A 21,862-nucleotide genomic window follows, 5' to 3' on the forward strand; every position below is an offset into this window, starting at 1 on the left:
TTATGAAAGCTTTATATTTATATTATATATAGTCTTTATATTTAATATAATATTTTTTAGCTTTTTTTATTTCATTGCTGGAGCACTGTGATAGTATCTGGCTGGGCTGCAAGCCTGCTCACACTTGGCCTTATTTGTCAAACTCAAATTCAAACTTGAGTCTTTTTTCAGTCTTTGGATTCAGTTCATGGCTTTAATGCAGAACAGGCAATCTAGGACACTTATTTTCTACAAGTTAATAAGGCTGATAAGATAAGTAAATTAACACCTTTCCAATCATACATTACCCTCTGCGGTCCAAGAGTTTAGACTGATAATCCATCACTGATGTCCAGACAAGCTGCTGCCTGGTCCTGGTCAAGACATCATGATTTTTTTTCTATGGTGATTTGTAGGTTGCCAGAAGCACAAATACACTGTAAATTTACAAAGATGATGCATACCATTGCAGGCTTTTTAAACATTGGCTCCATAGCACATAACTCTTTCTACAACTCCACAGAACAGCTGCACCCTGACCCAGATTTGCCAGCTAATGTTTTGAGAACTGGTTGCCCAGGAGTGAACCGCATTTGTATGCCTCGGAACCATTAGCTATCGACACATTGTATATTATACTTCCCAATACTCCTTTGCTTATATTGGATAGATAAAAGTTAAATACCCTGCCTGGTGCTCATGAAGACATCAAGAGTGAAATATCTGCTTTTTAGTTCACCACTGAGCTTGTTAAAAATGTCAACCCTTTGTTGCTTGAGTTATTGCATAATTCATAAAGAATAATAATTAATGGAACATATTTAAATTTTACAGCATATTCTATTCACATATAATCAGCATTTGTTCCCAAAATGTAGGTTGTGTAGGTGAAGAATTATAGAACTTAGTTCTATTAAGACTTTCTATTATGATATTATAAATCAGGTTTTTTTTATTGACAGGACAACACATTTGATATGTAATTCTGATATGTAAAAAAACAATCAAAACAAAATTTAACCTAGTTGTAGCAGCTGGTTATGTTAAAGAGAAACTAAACCCTGGAAAACTCGCCTATTATTATTCCGTGCAGGGCACCGCCATCTTATTCCTTCTGGTCTTCTTCTTGCAATATTCAGCCATCAGCCATCTTGATTGGCAGGGCTGGGATGATGTAACTCTTGTACAGGCACATGTGACTTAATTCAGTGCTGGCAAGAGAAGCTAGTATATGCTGGATATCCTGGCAAGCAATGGTGATCTGCACATGTGCAGCTCATTTGACAGCTTCACAGAGCTACCAGGCCGGTATTAATGCTTATTGCAGAAGGGACACTGCCTGTTTCTTTTTGCAATAAAGCCCTGTCTGATCACAAATAATAGTTGGGGTCAGTAAGCATTTAATATAACGGTTGATTCAGTTATTTAAGACATACTCTCTTTAAGAATAGATTATTTAGCAGACCAAATGTCGAGTAGCTCCTGCTAAAGCAAAATCATACAAACTCTCAACCTTTGACGCAATTGCAATATCTCCCTTGTTTCAAATCTTGAAACTATGGCGCTTTTTTTGGACACCATCACTTTAGGAAGCGTATATAGGGAGAGTTAAATTAGTTAGTGTTGAACACAATTGCCCAGCAAGGTTTGTTTTGACTTCCTTTTTGATTAAAACTACTGGGTTATGGAAAGATTGCCTCTATTACTAAGGCTTTGCTTCCCACTTAGATCTGTATGGTGACGTTGCCAATGTCAGGCTTCTATTTTTTCATAGTAGATCTGAACAATGACTGTGCTCCATTGCTTTTATTGGTGCATGAAAATCCCCATTCTTTATTGCTAGATTTTCAAAATGTCCAATGTCTGCCTGTCTATACCTTTTTTCTTCATCCTTGTAATTTTGTTTCAAGATAATGTGAATTTCAGACACTGCAAGCTTATTAAAAATGTGTCTTCTGAGGGGAGAATGACCTTTCTGATGTGACCTATTCATTGTCCATTATAACCGTGCAGAGGCCATTCGACAAGATCATTTCACCGGGAAATATCATTGTCATAAAGCGTGCTTGCAAATGAATCGTCATTTTTCCGGCAGTTTAATTGCCGCGCTAATATGAAATGCATCATTGGATCCTGTGCGTTTTCTGTGAATGTGTTTTCTTCCGTAGTCTAATGGAGAAGAGCGAAAAACATTAGGTGTTGAGATGATTATAGATTGCACATTATTTATGATACATGGCCTCCATCTGCTCCGTATTGTAAACAGGAATAGCTATTCTCCCAGAGTCCTTTGCTCCCAACCGTAGCCCATTTATTCTGCACAGACTGTGTTTTCACAAGGTATTCAATGGATCCTAATGGGCTTTAATCCTCAAAATATACTGCTATAAAATAAGACTTTGTACGCACGCAGAAAAGCATTTACTGTTTGCAAACCCATTTTGCTTGTGAGAATAATGTGTAAGTACAACAACTTACTGCACAGAAGCTAAATACCTAAGTTAAATACCTAAAATTGTATAATGTAAGCACTATTACTTGGAAATGTACATATGATAATTTTTTGCAAAGTTTTTCTTATAATCTTTTTCTTGCTTTAGGCTAAAGGATATCTCTGGTTTGAAAAAAATACCCTTTCCCACTGCCCAAACCAATAGAAAGGATTTTGTGTTTGTTGTCATAGGACCCCATTCTTTTCTTTTTCTGGATGCAGCAACTGGTGGTCAAAAGTTACTATCTGAGCTCTCAGCTCACTGAACCTATGACAGCTTCTCAATGATGACTTGGACTGGGAATCTAGTGATGGACTCTTCCAACAGTCAATGGGCAAACGTTGTGCAACTGGAAAGCAAAATTGGCACTGCTTACCAATTTTCTCACATTTCAGAGTAGATATAATCGCTTCCAAATGTTGGTACATCCTCCTGACCGTCCTTGATAATCCTTTAACATGATAGTGATAGTGTTAGGACAGTGCCCTTGCTGACCTGTAGGAAGACAGCGGCTGGAGTGGCCAACTTGGTAATATTTAGAATGTGTCAGCCTGTTGCATTGCTGGATCTAATAAAATGTTTGATATATATTTTTCACATATTTGGTGATTTTGGATTGCCAGGGTTTGTGTAAGATTTTATTTGAATACATAAAAAAGACTAAAATTAAATAATATCCCCGTTTATTTCACCTGTATAGAAGCACAATGAGTTGTAAGTGAAGAATGTTTCTATGACCTTGTAGAGGTAAATCTGCTTTGTTCGGTTGCAAGTTCACGATGTGTAGGTGTGATTTGTTGTGTTTTGAAGCCCAGTATATATTGCAGAGCTTAATAAAAAGCGAGCATTACCTTTGCAGCACAATTTTTTATACATCTTTATATGTCTTTCATTGCTCTCTATAAAGTCATAGCATATCAAGGGACAAGAATGATATAGGGTTTGGTGCCTCTAAGACTTGCTTTTTTCATTGCAGTAGGCTTCACTCCATTGAAGCAAATGAAAGGTTTACAGCAATTACCACCGCTCACAAAGTAAGAACGGAGTTTGTAAACCTGGCTTGAGACGGCGCATGCCCTCCATGCTGTCTAGAATACCAAGCAGCTGTTAGCAGTCCTTGGTGTATCTGCACTTATTTTCTTGTAATTGGCAGGCATGGCTGGTCTGCACACCTGTGTCACTGACTGTGGCTTTTTTTTATCTTTCTCTACAGCTCTTCTGGTTGCATCCAGAATGCATGATTTCCGACGCACCATTAAAGAAGTTATACGAGTGGTGAAAGTTTGCGAATCTACACTGCGCAAAAGGTATAGAGATTACATGTGTTTGGCTGAACTGTTTAGGAGACTCGAAAGACCTACAGAAGTGTCTGTAATTAGGTTGAGATCAGATAAAGATTATTTAGCACTGGAGGGTGTTTTTTTTTTTGTTTTTTGATGACGCCAAGGAAACATACCCTTAATACAGACTATCTTGGGTGATTCCATATTTTTATAAGACAAGGGTTCACAATCTACAAACCAGGATTTTATTTCCCAGAATAAAAATGATGAATGAACATTAAAAAAAACATAAGTCTATGGCATGTATTAGTCTTATGGGAGGACTAATGAATCTCATTTTCCTTCTGAACTTTACAGTGTATTCATATTTGGTGTCTGATTTATATATTATTCAGCTTTCATGTAGCCCTTTTAGGAATGCAGCTCTATTTCAGTGGAAGTTATGGACTATGTATAAAAGAAAAAAGTTGATTCTATGAATTCATCTATAGACTGGTACTTCAGTAGCCTTTTCAGTTGTGTATTCCTAAAACTGCAAACCAAACCATTTACAATTGGGTATCATCAGAAGTTCTTAGAATAACTTTTTTTCTCTTTCTTTTTTAATTTCCTCATCTCCATCTGTAATTTGCATCTCTCTTGGTTGTTGATGTATGCAAATAACAGACTGCTACATGAGACTAAGGTGTGATTGATAGCCTGACCGGGGGACAAACTGGAGCGGTAGAGTTTTGTTCACAGATTATGTGTCAGTGTCTAAAGTTTATATTTAGTGGCAGTTTCTATGAACATATCCAGAAGTAAAGGATTGCGGTTCTTAAAGAGGCGATTCCAATTTTTAGGTGGAGTTGGTCTCCTGGTGCATTGAACACATTTCGAAAGGAGTTTCCATCAGTTTCTTCTCTTTAGCTCTATGACATCCCCGAGCCAGAGCCTGCTTCCTAATCCTATTGCCTCTCTTCTCCTTTCATCTCTTTCACATTTTTCTCGCTTTTCATTTCCTATGTCTACCTTGCAGCTATAAATTACGTCAGGTCATTCTTTTTTTTTCTTGCACAGCTCCCAAATCATTTCTCCATCGTGCTCGCTTTGCTGTCTTAAACAGAGAAACCAGATTTGATGAAGCCTTGCAAATGCATATAATTGTCCTCTGTCTACAACACTGAAACCAATAAATCTGTATTTAAAAGATGATGCATATCAATGTGAATACCACCACATGACCTGTGTTTTCCTTGTTAATGTATACTTAGCAGGTGTCACACCTGTTAAAGCCCAAACCAGGTTTGCCAGCCCACTTTGTGCCCTCTCCTGTATTAGAACACCACCCCTGGCCCTCAGCTTTGTCACCAAAAACCTGGAGCGATCTGGCAGGTAAGACACCTTATTGCAGGGGACATCATTTGTCTCTTCATGCAGTAATGACAACTAACTTTTTTCCCTACCTTTGATATCTCTTGGCTTCAGATCATGCAGGGTTTCAGCTGTAGGTGGGTAGAAACAGGGCCTGAAACATTTCTTATGGTTTGTCTGCAATGTTCTGAACCTCAGATTCCACCGATTCTAAAAATCGGCAAGAAGAAATATGCCTGTACATAATGCAGCAGCTGTGCTATGAATAAAGAAAAAAAGCTAAAATATATTTTAAGCCATTAAAAACTAGGAAATTGAGCATAGTTCAATTTTTTGCAATTTGCATTTCTTTGGAGATATGTTTCTTCACTTTAAACTCTCTATATAAAACAGGATGGAAAGAGTAGGTCTTTCTAAAGTTAGAAAAATATTCTGTTAGTCCACATGTGTACACTTTCTCCCTTTCTACTTCCATTAGTATGGAATGTGGAAGTTACTATTATTTCTGTCTCAGGTGACAGTTGTCACAGAGTAAATATGCCCAATATAACACATACAACAAAAAAGACCTGAGAGAAGTTGTAACTCTTTACCACATTATACAGAATAAAAAAAAAGTTTTTGATATACCTAACACTTAAGGAGATGATAAAGGAGCACTGCAGAGGTTTCACAATTGTGCACATTTGAAACACTTGACACATTATCTATGGGTTGGCACAATAGCATTATGTGTTCTTTGCACAGGCTATTAATAAAATTTGGTTGCAATAAATAATACCTCCTGTTTTTATCTATTTTATTGGGAAAACTTCTCCCTATATCTGCTTTTCAGGCCCAAGTGAAAGTGATACTGGTTAGGAACACGCTGCTGACCTATTTTTCACTGTATCACTTAAAAATTTACACTAGCAATTGCCAGACATGAAAACAGCCCAGCCGTCCAATAAACAAAGGCGCTGTTTATTTCCAAACTGGCAGAAGGCACCATCTGAATCCTTGCCATCCATCTAAGGACTGAACGTAAGAGATGATCTGCCCTAGATGCTTCTTCCAGTGGGGTGTCTGCCGCAGGATAACTCTGACGCCTTTATTTTATTTCATGTGTGCTTGCATGCTGTGCTGCAAAAAGGCCACATTTTAAAGCTTTTGAAACCTCCTGGAAATAAAAGATTAAAAGTGAAATGTAACAAGTCTGAGCCGTTCTACCAGCTGGCTCCCTGCAGAGGTGAGTATGAAATTACTGCAGACATTGGGCTTAAATGCACTTCTAGGGTCACCTGATCTCTGGGGGTTGTGTGAGTGCTTCCACATCCCATGCAGGTTTTATATCCTGGAGTTTTAAAGGCTTAATGTGGCAATTAAATCAACCAGCCATTTCTATGATGATCCTAATTTGGAATAAAAGAATACAAGAACAATAAACAAAATGAGATTTGTGGTTACACTAAACAACCATCTATATAGAATCTAGTTATTTATTAAACATTTAATAAAAGGAGAATGCATTTAAACATAACGCACCCCAATCTAACCTGCCACCTATACCTAAATGGGTCTGTGGACTGCACTGGTGACATGTAAAAATTCTGTTTCTAATGTCCCAAATGTGTCAGTCCACACTTGTCTGTTTTATGCAGCAAAACTCTTGCGCATTGCATAGAAATACTTTTCCACCAGAAACCCAATTTTTTCTATTTAGCTGGTTCCCATTTATGTGCTTCAGTTAGGACAGAAGGGGACAATATATGGGCCAATTCACACATTCACACTTATGTATCTGCATTACCACACTCGCTGCAAAGCAGCCAAAACAGGGAGAATTTAGCCTTAAAGCTTTTCATTAGCTGGTCATTTTCAACCCCTGCAGAGATTAATATTTTACTAATGGTGGAACACTGCAAGTTATATGAAAAATTCTAACACATTTCTTGTTTGGGCATTTCGGTGAGCTAATGGTAGGGTTAATCTGCCCATGGAAGTCACTGACAGATAGAAGTTTTAACTTATTTTTACATACTCGGTTAAAGAAAAAGTGGAGAAACTTGATTTAAGCCTTCACTTTGAATGTAACTTCTCTAAATTTTGTTCTTCCACATATGTTTTTGAATAAAAAGAAAAGAAATTTTCAGATTTTCAACTAGAAAAAACTCACAGAAAATTAACATATAGTTATGTAAAATCTCTTATTAGGAAATTTTGTGTTAGGGAGAGCATTTTGACCCAGATATCAGGGGGGAGTTTATATGCATAGTCAGGGTGATATACATAGACAGTCAGGGTGAAGTTACTGCCAATAACTGAAGGTGACTAGACTACGTGGGGACACAGCAAGCAGTGTATTGCCTGTGGCTTTGTTCATTTTAAGGGAGCATGGTGGTAATGTCTGCTCAACTTCTGGCAACCATTTGAAGCCATTCAGAATAGAATTGCAGCAACACACAACACAGGGAGTCAGAAAAAGTTGATCACTGAAAAATTTTGTACTATAAATTAAATTAAGGTAATGTAGGGAGAAGCACATTGGCAACATAGACAGTTACTGCTGATACTGGCATTACATAGAGCAACTATAGTCACTAGGACAGCTTTTTAACCTGCTCAAGTGATTGTTCCTCTTGTGTTTGGTTATATATTTTCTTGTCTGTAAAAACCCTGAACTCCCTGACCCCTGTAGCTGCATGCACTGTGAAGCAATTCATCCCTAAATTTCACAGTTTAAGCAATCGTGCTGTTCTATCAACAGCTCTGCTCCTCTCCTCCCACAGCTTCTTGTGTTGCTGGAAGACTTCTATTTAACTTCTGGGAAGGTGGATGGGGCGAGCTGACGAGTCGCTGTCGGTTGCTGATAAGTCAAGGAGGGGGAGTTTTGGGAAGAAGAGAACAGGCTGAGCTGAGCTGTGAGGAAACATAAATGATTTCAGGGCTTCTGCTATGAATTACTGCACAATGCCTGCAGCTACTGAGTAATGGCTTGTTTTAAAGCTAATTTGCTTGCTTTTAAAAGACTAAATACTGAATGCCTACAGCCTGCCCACAGGTCCACTTTAACATTTTTTTTTGTCCGAGTTTTCAGCCCTTACACCCCTATTTCACAGTCTTGTTTAAGTGACAAGATTTTACTAACAGATTCAAAGGAACATACAAAATCTCTGTTTAACCCTAAATATCCGATCACAACTCAAAGTCTGACTCTTCTAAGGAAAAAGCTATTGTTTAAATGTAGCTATAAGTCACTTCTGCACTGAAAATGTGTGAGATGGCAGTGTGATTTCCTCTGACAGAAGGTAAATGACTGAAGTGAATAATTTTGTGCCGGAGAAGGCGAGGACTAAAATATTACTATGTTTATTGTGTGAGTCTACAGAGCCCGTTTGTCATTTTTAAATTGATCCTGTATTGTTTTCATTTTAGCTGTTTTGGGATTACTAAAGTCGGTTGAAGTTGGAAAAAAAAAAAAATGAGATGTATAAAAATAAAAGCCTGTAGTCTTGTGAGATGGATGAGATTATTTAGGTTCGGTCTGAGGCTACTGCAGGCTTGAGTTAAATTTCTCAGATGGATGGTGGGCAACGTAGTCGGGGTGCTGTTTTTCCTAACTAATCTTTATGTTCTAAGGATAATTTGTTCAGCTGATTATATGATGAGTATATGCTGCTTATGTGTGTTTTCATGGGTTCAGTTTCTGCTTTAAATGCCAAGTTTGGAGATGTACAGTTTTCATGTTATTTTCCCACATTCAGAAATGTTCTTTTTCTGCAATCTCCGGTCCTCAGCTATGGCCCACCGCATATATGTGGCTTAGAGGTTAGCACTCTTCCCTTTGCAGAGCTGGGTCCCAGGTTCAAATATAGCTCATTATCTGCATGGCCCTTGTATTTTCTCCATATGTTTGTGTGGATTTCCTCTAGGCAATCTTATTTCCTCCTACATTCCAAAAACATTCAGTTAGGTTATTTGGTTTCCCAAATTGACCTTAAACTGTGTTAATGACGTTAGACATTTGCCCCTTTGACGATCAATTAGTGGCATGCCTATGGACTTTTATGTAGATCAGACGAAGATCAACTGCAGGTCAGTGAATCTTAAACTGAAGTCAAACTGATAACATCAACAGAGGCCCTTAGTTTAGCAAACAGAGACTTAAGGTATTACTTACTTTACAATGGCCAGAAGTTAAAAATTATAAGCAGAACAGTGCTCAGTCATACCAAGGTAAAATGAAGGTAGACCGAGGTGCCTGTGGGTGGTAATTTTTCAGTTGTCTTTCTTTTCTACTGGTCAGCTGGAAATTTCTACATTGGAAGTAACAAAGGAACCAGTATTTGTTTTTTTTTCCCACAGGAGCTTATTGAAGGTCTAGTACATGAGCAAACTAAATAGGTAGCTAATAAAACAGGTAAATTGAAGAACCCTCAAATTAGGTTTAAATTGGTTAGAAATCTGCGAAGGTATCACCATGCCTCCGCAGATTTCTAACAAATATAAACCTAATTTAAACAGCAAGTTCAAGGTGTTTTAAACTATGTAGAATTCCCCCAAATTGCAGCGTTTCCTACTGTTGGTCTGTATGTAATCAATTTTTTTTTGTGTTTTTTAGGCTGACTGAATTTGAAGACACCCCAACGAGCCATTTAACAATAGATGAATTTATGAAGATTGATTTGGACCAGGAATGTGACCCCCCTTCCTTCACGGCAGGTCAGAGGAAGCTGCGCATTCAGCAGGTAATCTCAATTATCCATTTGAAGACTTGAGTCTGCCTTGGTGTAATCACATGTCTAATCTCGTTGATTAATCTGATTAGTTGTAGGGTTGCATTCATCCAGCATGATTTATGGACTTGAGATCCTGCAATGGATCAGTCCATCCAAAGAGTAATTTCAACCAGCTATAATATGTTCTTTGAGGCCTCTGGTGCTGAGAGTCTTATGCATGGATTCTCTGTCCTCTACAAGGGTGGGCACAACAAAACCAATAGAGTTTTGCTTTTGGGGACATTAAGAAATACAAGAGCTAACACTTTACCCCCCATATTCCTCTCTAGTGAAATATTACCTTGTTTGGTCAGAGAATGTATCAGTTACTTTAAATGAGAAACTTCTGAAATTAATAGGAGGGAATTCCATCTCTGCTTTGACTTTATTAAATATTTTCTTTACTTCAGATATCTGTAGGACTTATGAAAACATAACCATATTCAATAAATGGGCAGTTTTACTAGTTTACTAGTATTCCACAAATTACTTTAATTATGTTTTTTAAATTCCTTTTTCAATTTTCCAATTTCTACACCATGTAAATCTGGCTTTGTAAGGGGTAAAATATGTATGTAGAAACTTTACATAAAAGTTACAAGTTTTACATCATGGGGGAACTCTAACTGAAATTAAAAAATGAAATACAAAAAACAATTAGAATATACATATAGACATGAGCCACTTTATCTGCTCAGAGGAAAAAAAACTTGTTTCTTTATTAAAAACTCGAGATAAAAAAAGTATGTGTTGAATTTCTAAATGCAATCAATGTAATTTAAGTAAACTCCCCGTTATCCCAAACCTAAGCAGCCAGCACTCTCAAGCAACTGGCATGCAACCTGGCCAAAAAAAAAGTTTAGATGTGGTACACCATACAGTCAATAAGCCAACTCATAGTTGAGTATGGACTTCATTTCTACTGCTGCCGTTGTACGGCCCTGTGCTTTTTTGTGGGATATTCTGATTATACATTACAGGTATACTTAACAAAACTCCATCCATGGAGAAGATAGAGGCAAAACTGAGTTGGACAGTACGTGTGCTAGCAAACATGGTAACAGGGAGAGTGATAAGCTTGATATTTTGCTGCTGCTCATTCACTGTCCAGTCACTGGTAGGGGAAAAAGTGGATCTAGGTTTGGTACTTAGAGAGAGAGGTCAGGTCATTAACTTAGCTCACTACTCTGGCAGGTATGTAAGTCTCAAGACCAGATGAATTGAGTTACAATGTTTTTTGATGATAAACCACCTACCATGTGTATATTACAAATGCTCATTAAGTTGTATGCCTGGAGTTAGTTGTAAAGCAAAAAATGTATTTTTAAGTCATGGAATAGAGCCTAGGTCACACATTTTTCTGGGAGCAGAGGATGTTGGCATAGGAAGAGTTACTGTCTTGTCCATGGAAATGCATGCCGGGCCTTGTGCCAGTTTATTACATCTGTCCGTGAGGGATGAGCAGCCAGTGAGGCAAAGCTTTTCTTCCAAACTCTTTACACAGGAATTGAGATTTATGTTTGCTTAGCCAGTTGGGGAGATATTATGCACAAGTAATGTCATACATTGAATTGCTACTCCCAATTATCGAGTAGTTTGGGGGTAATGAAGTGGTAATGAGCTCAACAGAGTGACAAAAAAAATAAGGTTCCATATAAATTAAATCCTGCTAAAAAAACAGTTACAGAAATGAAATGTTCAGGTATAAAATTATTTAAAGTGTTCGGAGTTAGTTTTTATTTTTTGAACACATAATGAACTCTGGAAGCTGGCAGGCAGATGCCCATTGACCGGTCGCCAGTAATATCTCTGGTCTTTCTGCTACTGATATTTATCCCATTACTGGCTTACCATGTCTTGTTCTTTACTCTGATTGTATGTGGGAGTTAACTTCAGGTCTACTTTAATGATAAAGGTGCCAAGTAAGTCACAATCTGGTTTTAAATTCAATATAAAAAAGTGTATATAACATCTGTTACCTCCTTATTCTATTGTCTTGTGGAAGCTATTATAAAATGGTGTTATGTTCCCTCTGTATGTCAAATGGAAAAGACCAATTGTTATGTGTGTAGGGATATTTCTGGCATTTCCAGGGTGTACTTACCCTCAAATATTTTACAGATAGAGGAAATGTCAAGTAACTAGCACATTATTCTTTTTATCATCTTGGTGCTATTTGTGACTTTTCATCTTACGTGATTTTAACATTTCTTATGTAGAGGTTAATTTAATTAATGGCACTTGGCTTGGTTTATTTGCAGTGTTTAATTAGATCCTCTTGGCAGGTGGAGGGGTGGAACCATAGGACCTTAAATCTGTTTGCTATATGACAGATCTGACAAAGACCCTTGTGGCCATAATGCATAGTTTGGTCTTTATGGATTATGTGTTGGCTTTGCCGTGTATTTAATAAATGAGCAAACGCATTGCTGTACTATTTAACGTTGGACAAACATGGAAGAAGCCTAATGTCTTACGTAATGCCCGGAAAAGTACATTTTATACATTCTCTTTATAGATTAAATCTGCTATAAATGGACTTTTTTTTGTAGTGGGTCCTGATTTATCTTTGGTTGAATACTACACAATATAGAGCTAAGACTGATAAACAAGTGTGGAGGACAGACACTTGGTTCTTGTATGAATTCTTCTATTTTTCCAGATGATTTAAATCTAAGAGTTGTACCAGTGATATTTCTATGTATCTTGTTTTCTGAAGATTTTCAAGAATAGTAGTAATGATCTGGTGGTTTATTGTCTCTATAGCTCGAACAAGAACTGTCCAAAAAGCTGGATGATGTGGAAGGTAAGTAGCATTGATAATAATCTTTGGACTAAATAAGGTAATGTGAAGCCAACATCCTCACCTTTTGTGGTTTTGCAACAGGAGAGATTACGACCTACCAGGATGAAATTGAGAATGAGCTTGAAAGCAGTAGGCCGAAACCAAGGGGAATCTATGCTTCTTATAGTAAAGAAGGTGAGACTTAATTTTCCAGAACTGTTCAATTGCCTATGTGTGTTTTTTGTTTTAGACATTTCTTAAACAGTTGATTGTAACACTATATAGTCAGAAGTGTGGGGACAGTTAACATAACACCTTGCTATAGAACCAACAGTTTAGGCTTTTCAAATTAGGGATTTTTTTATACAGACATTTTGGACAATTGTGCACTTCCATTCTTACAGCAAGCTTTTTTTCTGTTCTAGCAAGAATATGCTCCTGTGTAGAACCAATGAGACTTGATTTGTCCCTGTGGTGTAGAGAAACTAAAATGGCCTACAGGAAGCCCATATTATAAGCCTGTCGAACACCCTTGGGATTAATTGCAACACCTATCATAAGGTCTTTTTTTGTCAACGCCAATACCTAATTTGTAAATGGTTAACTCCGTATTGATCAACAAGATCTTTGTAGGTGTTTACCAACATTTGTCCATATAGTGTGTGAATGCTGGCAAGATTCTTCTAAAGTGAGTGTATGTATATGTATGTGTGTAGGTTTGGAAAGATATGACTGTTGTAGAATCTATGTTTATTTAAACAGATATTAATGTAATTTTTTTTTTAAGATGTGGAAGACACACCAAGCATTTTTGAAGATGAACAAGAGGATGAAGAGCTGGAAGCAGCAGCCAGTCACCTAAATAAAGATTTTTACAATGAACTTTCAGAGAAAGTTGAACCAAATTGTTACGCCCCTACAATAAAACCTCTTCCTATAGAATCTCTTCTGGGACCACTGCCTACTGCTGCAAGCTTGGGGATTACAGACTCTATCAAGGAATGTATAGATACTAAGGAGCAAGAGAAAAGTAAGTCCAGTAAATATCCCTGTGTATTGATTTTATGCACTAAGTCTTAGGTGTATTCTCAAGCTTTACCTGAAAATTGGTTTTACTGGAGTGAAGGAAGTAATGATACCAGGTTGCTTGACTGGTTGCTTTTTCAACCAGAATCCCGGTGTATTGAACTATCATGGGATTTTCTATCTTGACATAAAGGTGTTCTGCTGAGAGATGGGCAATAAACTAATGCAAATGTTTTGGTGATGTGATCTAGGCAGCTCTTTTTTCATTACGAAAATTACTGCATGATTTTAAAGAGAATAAGGAGAGAACAGAAATATAGATTGTGCAGAACACATGCTAGAAGGAGGCATGGGAAACTCTGGTTTGTAAGTATAGCTAGTGTCCCACATCACCACTTGAACTGATGCACAGTTGAACTGAACCTTGTCTCTTTATAATACCAGACGGACTGCATCTAGGTCAAGGCAGTGCCTAAAACTGGATGCTTTAAGGATGATTCCCTCCAACCCTCTATACCTTTTTTATCTGTAGTGCCGGTTTAGCAGACTCCCATAACTAGAAACAGTGCTAGCAAGACGCCTGGATGTCAGTTTTAGGTATATCTTGCTTTACAAGGTAAGAAAAACATGTGCAGGGTGGTTAGAAGGGAGTGGAAGGGTTGTGAGTTATTATTTTCTTAGAAATGAGCTTTAAGTACTCCTAAAATATATTTATTCCCAATCAGTAAAAAATCTAAAGTCATTTTGAATAGTTTTTTCATTTGCAACTTCCATTTGAAAATACTTGGTATTAGGAAGTATGTAGTCAGTTCCTATTATAAAGTGACAACTCTCTGTCCCTGTTCTTCTCTCACCTTGTCATTTTGTCACAGCTTCTAATGGGGACTACAGGTGGCTGTTTCAACGACCATTGTGCAGACGTGGTCTGGATTCCCTGCCTTATAGTCCATTGTAGTTATCATCAGCTGACCCACCTAATAAAATGCCATCAAAGCCCTCACTAAAGTACATGCAGACATAATTTGGTTAAAAAAGCTAAAGTAGATTAGCAGCATTGAAATTTAAAAGTGGATGAAAAAGTAAAAACATATTTGTATTTTAATGGTTTATGAATTACAGGGCTTTAGCAAACCAAGTTTTATGTTTTTAAATCTATTAAACATCATCTTCTTTACTAAAAGTCTGTATGACCCTCTCTTCTCCTTTCGAGCATTTTGTTTACTACTAAAGTACACATTTAAATTGCTCAATGCCTTTCCGCTTAATTCTGTTAGTTACAAGTAGTTATTGCTGCTTATGCCAGATGTAATGGCCTCTTAGGTTGTATATGTTTTGCCTCATATACTGAAGACTATGAATAACATTTGATATAAAATTTCCTCATAGAAGCATAAAATTGATAGAAAGGTACCTCGTAGCAGCATACATTAAGCACAGGTGCTTTGCTGGAGTTTAGTCATTTGTACCTATAAAAGTTAAAACATTTCAAGCTATAGCTGGCTGAAGAAAAAAAGACCACACGGTGACTGTAACAGAGACAGAATGCACAGCTTTACTTTCTGGCCTCATTCTGTGTGGCCTCCATGGGCCTTAATGTTCTTGTAGCATGAAACTCATAGGACCCTTACTGCTCATCTGTATAAACACAGACATTGTAAGAAAAGCAGGACAGCCTTCATGGGGCCACATCTTTGCTGAGCCTCCTGGGACACAGAGCTCACAAGTCCTGTCACATTGTGGTCTTTTTTAGCATGTAGATGTTTATTTGGTTCAGGATTGAAATCCTACAAGGAAAACATATGGTCAGATGGTTACCATACACATGACATTGCAAATACAAGGGTGTGCATGTGTGTTTGTGTATGTATGTGTGTGTGTATATATATATATATATATATATATATATATATATATATATATAATCCTTTAAAAGCCATGTCCCTGTGGTTGTTGGAGCTTAGGAAATGCTAAGCCCAATATTTCTGTAATAGAGGAAGAGAGGTAAAGAATAATAGGATATTGAACCGCAGTAGTAACCTTCAATAAGAAGAAAAATAAAATAACAATAGAAGTAATACACACAGTGGTCTTTAGAAAAAATTCAACCAGGCTTTATAGGATGTCACTTTGGCATTTTTATGTTTCAAGGATATAACAAGGGCATTTGAGCAGTAGGGCAGCCATAAGTTTAAGTGTCGTTTAAGTGTCTTTTTTATGTTTGTACTGTTGATTTGGATTCTGTCTAAAATAAACTTTTGCTATTTAACCAGGTAAGCTCTTGTAACTGTGCAAATTTTATGGACCAAAACAATTTTTGGTGTCAATCAAAAACAAAGAAAAAAAAAAGTTACTCTTGCTCTTTGCGTAGAACCTAAATCCGTGTTTATGACTACACTATTAGAACATGTGTGTGTTGTTTATAAGTCAGTGTGCACTGAATCCAGATACATATCCATTCCAAAAAAGATCAGACTTTAGATACATCTATTTATAAAGACATGTTTTCCCATGCTATATATAAGTGTATTGCGTTCCTTGGCAACATAGCTAGGTTTTCTGTGCCATGTCATGTTTGGAAAGCGGCTTTGCCACACCATTTAAAATATCTGAGACCACAAATGCAGCTTTCTGTGAGAATTATCTAAAACCTAATTCTGTGGAAGTTAAGCTAAAAGTAAGTAAATTTACTCCGCTGCAAGGAGCCAGCCTGGGAATTAGAGGTGTGATTGGGACAGACTACTCCTGTTTTATTTCCACCCCATCTCCAGGAATTGGGATGGACCTAAAATGATCAGGAAAGAATGGGTATGGGTAAAGATTATGTCCACATGCACACATTTCTGCTGGGAAATAGGCTACTAATTTTCAAAGGTAGTTACTGGTAATGTAGGTGGTGTTTTCGTCTTTCAAGAAAAGTTTATTATGCTTTTATTTTTGCCTTCCCTAGTTGAAGCCTCCCTTTCATCAACATGCTCCGGAAATGTAATATATTTTTACAGTTTTCATCACATACCCTATTTATAAGCCCTTATACTGGATCTCTGCAGGCAGATCATGGCTGGTCGGGGCAGACTGCCCCGTGTAACACCCATATGTGGGGCTTAGCTTGGATGATTAAAAGAACTGAAATCCAATGAATGATATGGGGGCTGGGGACAGTATGGCTGGGTAGAAAGGTCCAAATCAAGCCTGTCCTTGAGGACCACAAATATGCCAAGGCTGTCATAGCTGTACCTTGCTAAATTTGCTGCTATTAAAGAAATAAAAAAATGTGTGGATTCTAGTTAGTCCTCAATGACTAGCGTGAGACAACTCTGTGCTATATGTTGCTGGCATACTCCAGCCAAGAAATGAGACCGGCCCTGTGTGACTTGCTGCAGCTTCCAATGAAACTCTAAGTATGCAGTAAATTAGAGTACAGGAGCAGAGCTGGTACATTTGTGCAAGAATGAACGTTAGTCCGGAGTTCAGCCATACAAAACACTACTTCTGTGTCTCTCTTTGCTTTGTCTAGATCTTTCAGTCTTCTGTAGTGAGGTTTATCTACGATCTCAATGAAATAGCATCCCATGTGTGATGCATTCACCTGCCTATTTTAGTTAAATGATGCGGACGCTTATAGCTTTCTTTTCCTGTATGTAGCGGTTAATGTGAGTGCCAAGTTCCTGTCACACAATCCCTGATGTTCTCTACAAACATTGCCTGTCTCCAGTGTGATTCTAGCCTGAGGGCCCCAGGCACTCCTAAAAGCACAAACACACTACAACATCTTATTGCCACAAAATGTCACCTGAAAACAAAAACGCTATAAATGTTGATTTTTATAAAATGCACTTACTAGGAAGAAACAACACAAAGAGCTATTAGGGGTCTTGTAGTGCAAGGAACATTCTGATAGGAGCCACACTGCGCCTGATTTATTAAAGCTCTCCAAGGCTGAAGAGGATACACATTCAACAGTGAAGCTTGTTTTTTCCTTCCCCACTCTGAGACCTGCTGTACAGGAATTGCAAATGATTAATGCCAAGTAAACTACAGATTCTTAGATTACTTGCATAGCACATAAAAAATATTTATGATTTTGGGGTTGTATTGGTTTGTGTGTTTTAGATCTGCATAGAGTTCAGCTTTAATATATTGGATCAGGTTGTGTGAAGCCATTCTAGATTTACAGGCAATTTCTGTACCTGAAAGTTGTTCTGTAATTGTTTCCTTTTGGTGCAATTGACAGATATCAGTGCATTTTTTGCATTTAATGACCCACTTCTATCAGACACAGACTGAGTTGTGTGTTAAGTAGGCGGTCTCACAATATGTGACTTCAGATTTAACTTGCCCTGCTGTCTGATGGCCTCCTTGGTTTATTTTTACCTGCAGTGTTTTTCTTTTTTTGCTTCATGCTTGTGTAAAGCTAATACAAGCACATAAAAGAACACATGCAGAAATGGCTCATGGGCCCGAGGACCAACCAGTTCTTGGCATAGCCTAGTATGTAAATATTTATCTCCAGTGGAACATATTTATTCACACCGAGTGTACAAACCTGCTATTCAGAGGATTATGGGTGGATCTCGCACACCCTGATATAATGGGTTGGGAATCCTACCTCCTTCCAATGACTGAAGAAAGCAAAGTACAAGCTTTCATCAGAGACAGGCAGAGTAAAATCTACTTATAGAACTGTGCAAGAGAAATGTGATCCCAGGTAATGGAAAAGAACAGTTGTAGAATGAAACTTTTAGAATCTTTATCTGTAGCCACGTTGCAAACCAATAACTTAATATTGTACATGCTTTTCGTCCTATGGTCCAGTAGGTGCATGTGTGTGGAGTGTGGGGTATGGGTATAGCAGTAGTGTGTTTAGAGGTAAAAGGTGATGTATGAACCAGGGAACACAAGGCTTTGTGTTTTCACGGCTCAGGATAAGGCAGCCAAAGGAACTTATCCACAGAGTGGCCAGGTAAGTGCACAGGATGAACGTCTGGTTGCGAAGTAGAGCCGCTTAGAAGGTAGGCCGTGCCCCCTAAGTCAATTGAAATGCGAAGTCTGACTGCAATGTACTTTCTTTTCCAAGTGAGTCTCTGGTCAGTCTATTGGCATTCAGTTCCCGATCTTCATCTGTAAGCTGCAGCAATCACACCTGTCTTTAAGTGACAGGACACGTTCCTGTCTGGTGTCAGTCTAATGAAACAAGGTATGATTTATACCATTTTGATGCAGTTAATTCTGAACATGTTGAGGCTTCATTCTCGCTGTGAAAAATGACAGGATCCTGGCTGTCAGACGCATCCCTGCTCCTTTCACGGCTTGTTTACACGCGCTGTTTGTGTGTGTGTGGGTGTACATCAATATCACTTTGGAATATTTTGTTTCTTCTAAAGGAAAGTAATAGCATCAACACCTATGTTAGCAGGAAATTAATATCCGGTACCAACATCAGGATGTCAAGGTCCAGTGTTTTATGTTTCTAGACAAAAGAGGAACATTTAAAGGTATACTTCAGTGTGGCATGAACATTTTGAAAATAAACTAAACTAAACTAACAGGGAAGACACAGTATAGGCTGCACATTTCTGAGCTTTGCTGGCTATTACTGGGCTCTTACGTTCTTCAAACGGAACTAATTCCTCCTATACTTTCCTGCCCCGGTTCCCGCGTAAGATGCCAACATCTTCTTTCTTCAATTCCTCCTTGCAATCTTCCTGTATCTTCATTGGCTTGGCTGGGAGGGCACTGCTTGAGTGGGGTGGGGGTATTTAAAATGGGATGAGGAGTGTAACCTAAATTCATACCGGGTCTGTTTAAAAAATGTATTCTGTCTAACATAAATAACTATCTGATGGGAGGTAAGGACGGAACTCTGACAGCAGCACACTGATCCTTTACTGTCCAATCAGCACAGAACAAATAGAGGTCTTGGTTGAGCTGTTCATGGGCATCTGGATTACAAGACTATCTGGACAGATTTGCAACTTGTAATGAAACAATGGCAATATGCATCTCTTGCAATCGCTAATGCATTGCAATCCCTCTGCAATTAGGTACAAATTATCCTGTTATCCATCATGGCAGATTTTACTGGGACAAAGCTCTGTTACATTGGTTAAGCTGCGTACACACTTCCAATTTTTATCGTTGGAAATGAACGACGAACGACCGATTGGCCAAAAATTGTTCGTAAAAAAAGTAACCAACGACGCCGACGAACGAGGATAGTCGTTGGAAATGAACGACCGGACCGGCGGATCGGATTGGACGACGATCGTTGACCATCTATCGTGTGTACGGTCGTTCAGTGATCGTCCATGGTCTGAGCATGCGCGATGAACGAACGTTCGCTCACTTCCTGTGGTGCACGTCACTTCCTGTATCGTTCAAACGATCGTATCTATCGTGTGTACAATATCTTTGAACGATCGTGTCGTTATCTGTATGTACAGGATCGGTGCCATACGATCGTTCACAGATATCGTGCAGGATCGTTCGTCGTTCGTTTACCAACGATAAAAATTGAAAGTGTGTACGCAGCTTTAGTGTCACAGGTTGCCACTAAGCCTCCCCCATATGCCCTTGGGCCCATCACTACAATGGGCTGCCAGTAGGGATTGCACAGGAGGTATGAATTTTCAGGAAATCACTAATATTTAGCAAATTCCAGAAAATTACCTTGTCATTTAGCCTTGTCTTTTCCTAGAAGCTCAGGTATTTACACTTCTAGGTGCCCCTTCATCAAGCTTCCATCAGTTTCCCTTTTTATTCTAAAGAAAGATTCATTTTACAGATAAATAGAGCAGAACTTCTGACCTTGGCTGTCCTAGGGATTCCATCACTGCTTTAGTATTTCTCTCGTTTATTTAACCTGTTTCCTGTAATTTATTTTTGAAGTGTTATCTCACCCTTCTTGCAAATGTGATAAACAGCAGTTATGGTGGTAAACATTATAGTAAAACTGTAAAAAAAAATAGCCTCATTTACCTGTTTTCTTACACGTGAACAAGATTTTTAAGTATTTTTTCTGCCCCATGGGGTATGTTCAAATTTTATTTCTTCCCTTGGTGGTCTGTTATCATTTATTTGTCTTTTGAGTTAAATAAATACTACAAATAGCCATTATTATTATTATTATTATTATTATTATTATTATTAATAAACAGGATTTATATAGCGCCAACATATTATGCAGCGCTGTACATTAAATAGGGATTGCAAATGATAGACTAATACAGAGAGTGATATAGGAGGAGAGGACCCTGCCCCGAAGAGCTTACAATCTAGTAGGTGGGGGCATTTCATACACATCTGTACAATATGGGATTTTATTACAAGTGTGCCATAGATTAGCACCTGTTTTACCAACACCACTTGGCAATGAGCCATCAGCACACCATTAAACTTGTTATTTCCTGTATGTCTTACTCAGTAGGTAGAATAAATGAAACACGTCTGCTATAAATGCATTGTTCTCTCTTTCCGTAGAATAGGCAAAGACTGGTGCCATTGCTCAGAGATTTTCTAGCAAGTTTATATCTTGATAAGTTAAAGCCTTGGTGGGGACCATCATGGTAAAATCCTTATCCAGCTGATACAGTTCATGCGTGGTTATGTATGGTTGCTCTTTAACGCTCACATACACAGACTGCAAATCAAGTCAGATGTAATGTGATTTCAGTTTTGATTTTCATAAACATAAGCCCAAGGTATGGCAGTTTATTTTACCAAAAAATGGGCAGAATAGAAGTAATGAGATTTGCCATATATTCACTTACAGTGGTGGAATAAAGCAATGTTAGCAATATCTATATTAGTATATTAAAAATATACCTTTTGAAAGATAAAGTGTAACTGGTACATTTAAAGGACAATGTCTAAGTGCATATTGGTTATTACCAATCACCAAAAAAATGTAATGATTTGTTGGAGTGCTTTACTGCACAAACATACGCAATGGCTGCACATTTTGTAAACATTGTCCTGTGCAGAGATCTAGTTATTTGTCCACTTTCACGTTAGTAGGACTCCTGTGCTGAGGTGTGTTTGATTTCCTGCACTTTCTATATTTACCACTAACATATCACATAACACTCCCTTGACCATCAGCAGATCATGTTTCCTAGATTTTCTGCCAGCTATACAGCTGTGTGGAATAATCACAGTATAAAAAAATGAATTCTGCAGAACATAGCCCGT

General features: G+C 38.0%; 1 protein-coding gene across 2 annotated transcripts in view; it reads left to right on the top strand.

Moving 5' to 3' along the window:
- Nucleotides 1-21,862, top strand: part of BRF1 (BRF1 general transcription factor IIIB subunit) — a 211,291-nt gene that overhangs the window by 113,695 nt on the left and 75,734 nt on the right. For both annotated transcript variants that reach the window (XM_072428607.1, XM_072428608.1), the window contains 5 exons: nt 3,685-3,778; nt 9,708-9,834; nt 12,631-12,670; nt 12,752-12,844; nt 13,437-13,679. In XM_072428607.1, the coding sequence (XP_072284708.1) occupies nt 3,685-3,778; nt 9,708-9,834; nt 12,631-12,670; nt 12,752-12,844; nt 13,437-13,679 (597 nt within the window). The remainder of the gene's footprint in view (nt 1-3,684; nt 3,779-9,707; nt 9,835-12,630; nt 12,671-12,751; nt 12,845-13,436; nt 13,680-21,862) is intronic.

This window comes from Pyxicephalus adspersus, chromosome 12 (assembly GCF_032062135.1).
Source record: "Pyxicephalus adspersus chromosome 12, UCB_Pads_2.0, whole genome shotgun sequence".
Classification (NCBI taxonomy): domain Eukaryota; kingdom Metazoa; phylum Chordata; class Amphibia; order Anura; family Pyxicephalidae; genus Pyxicephalus; species Pyxicephalus adspersus.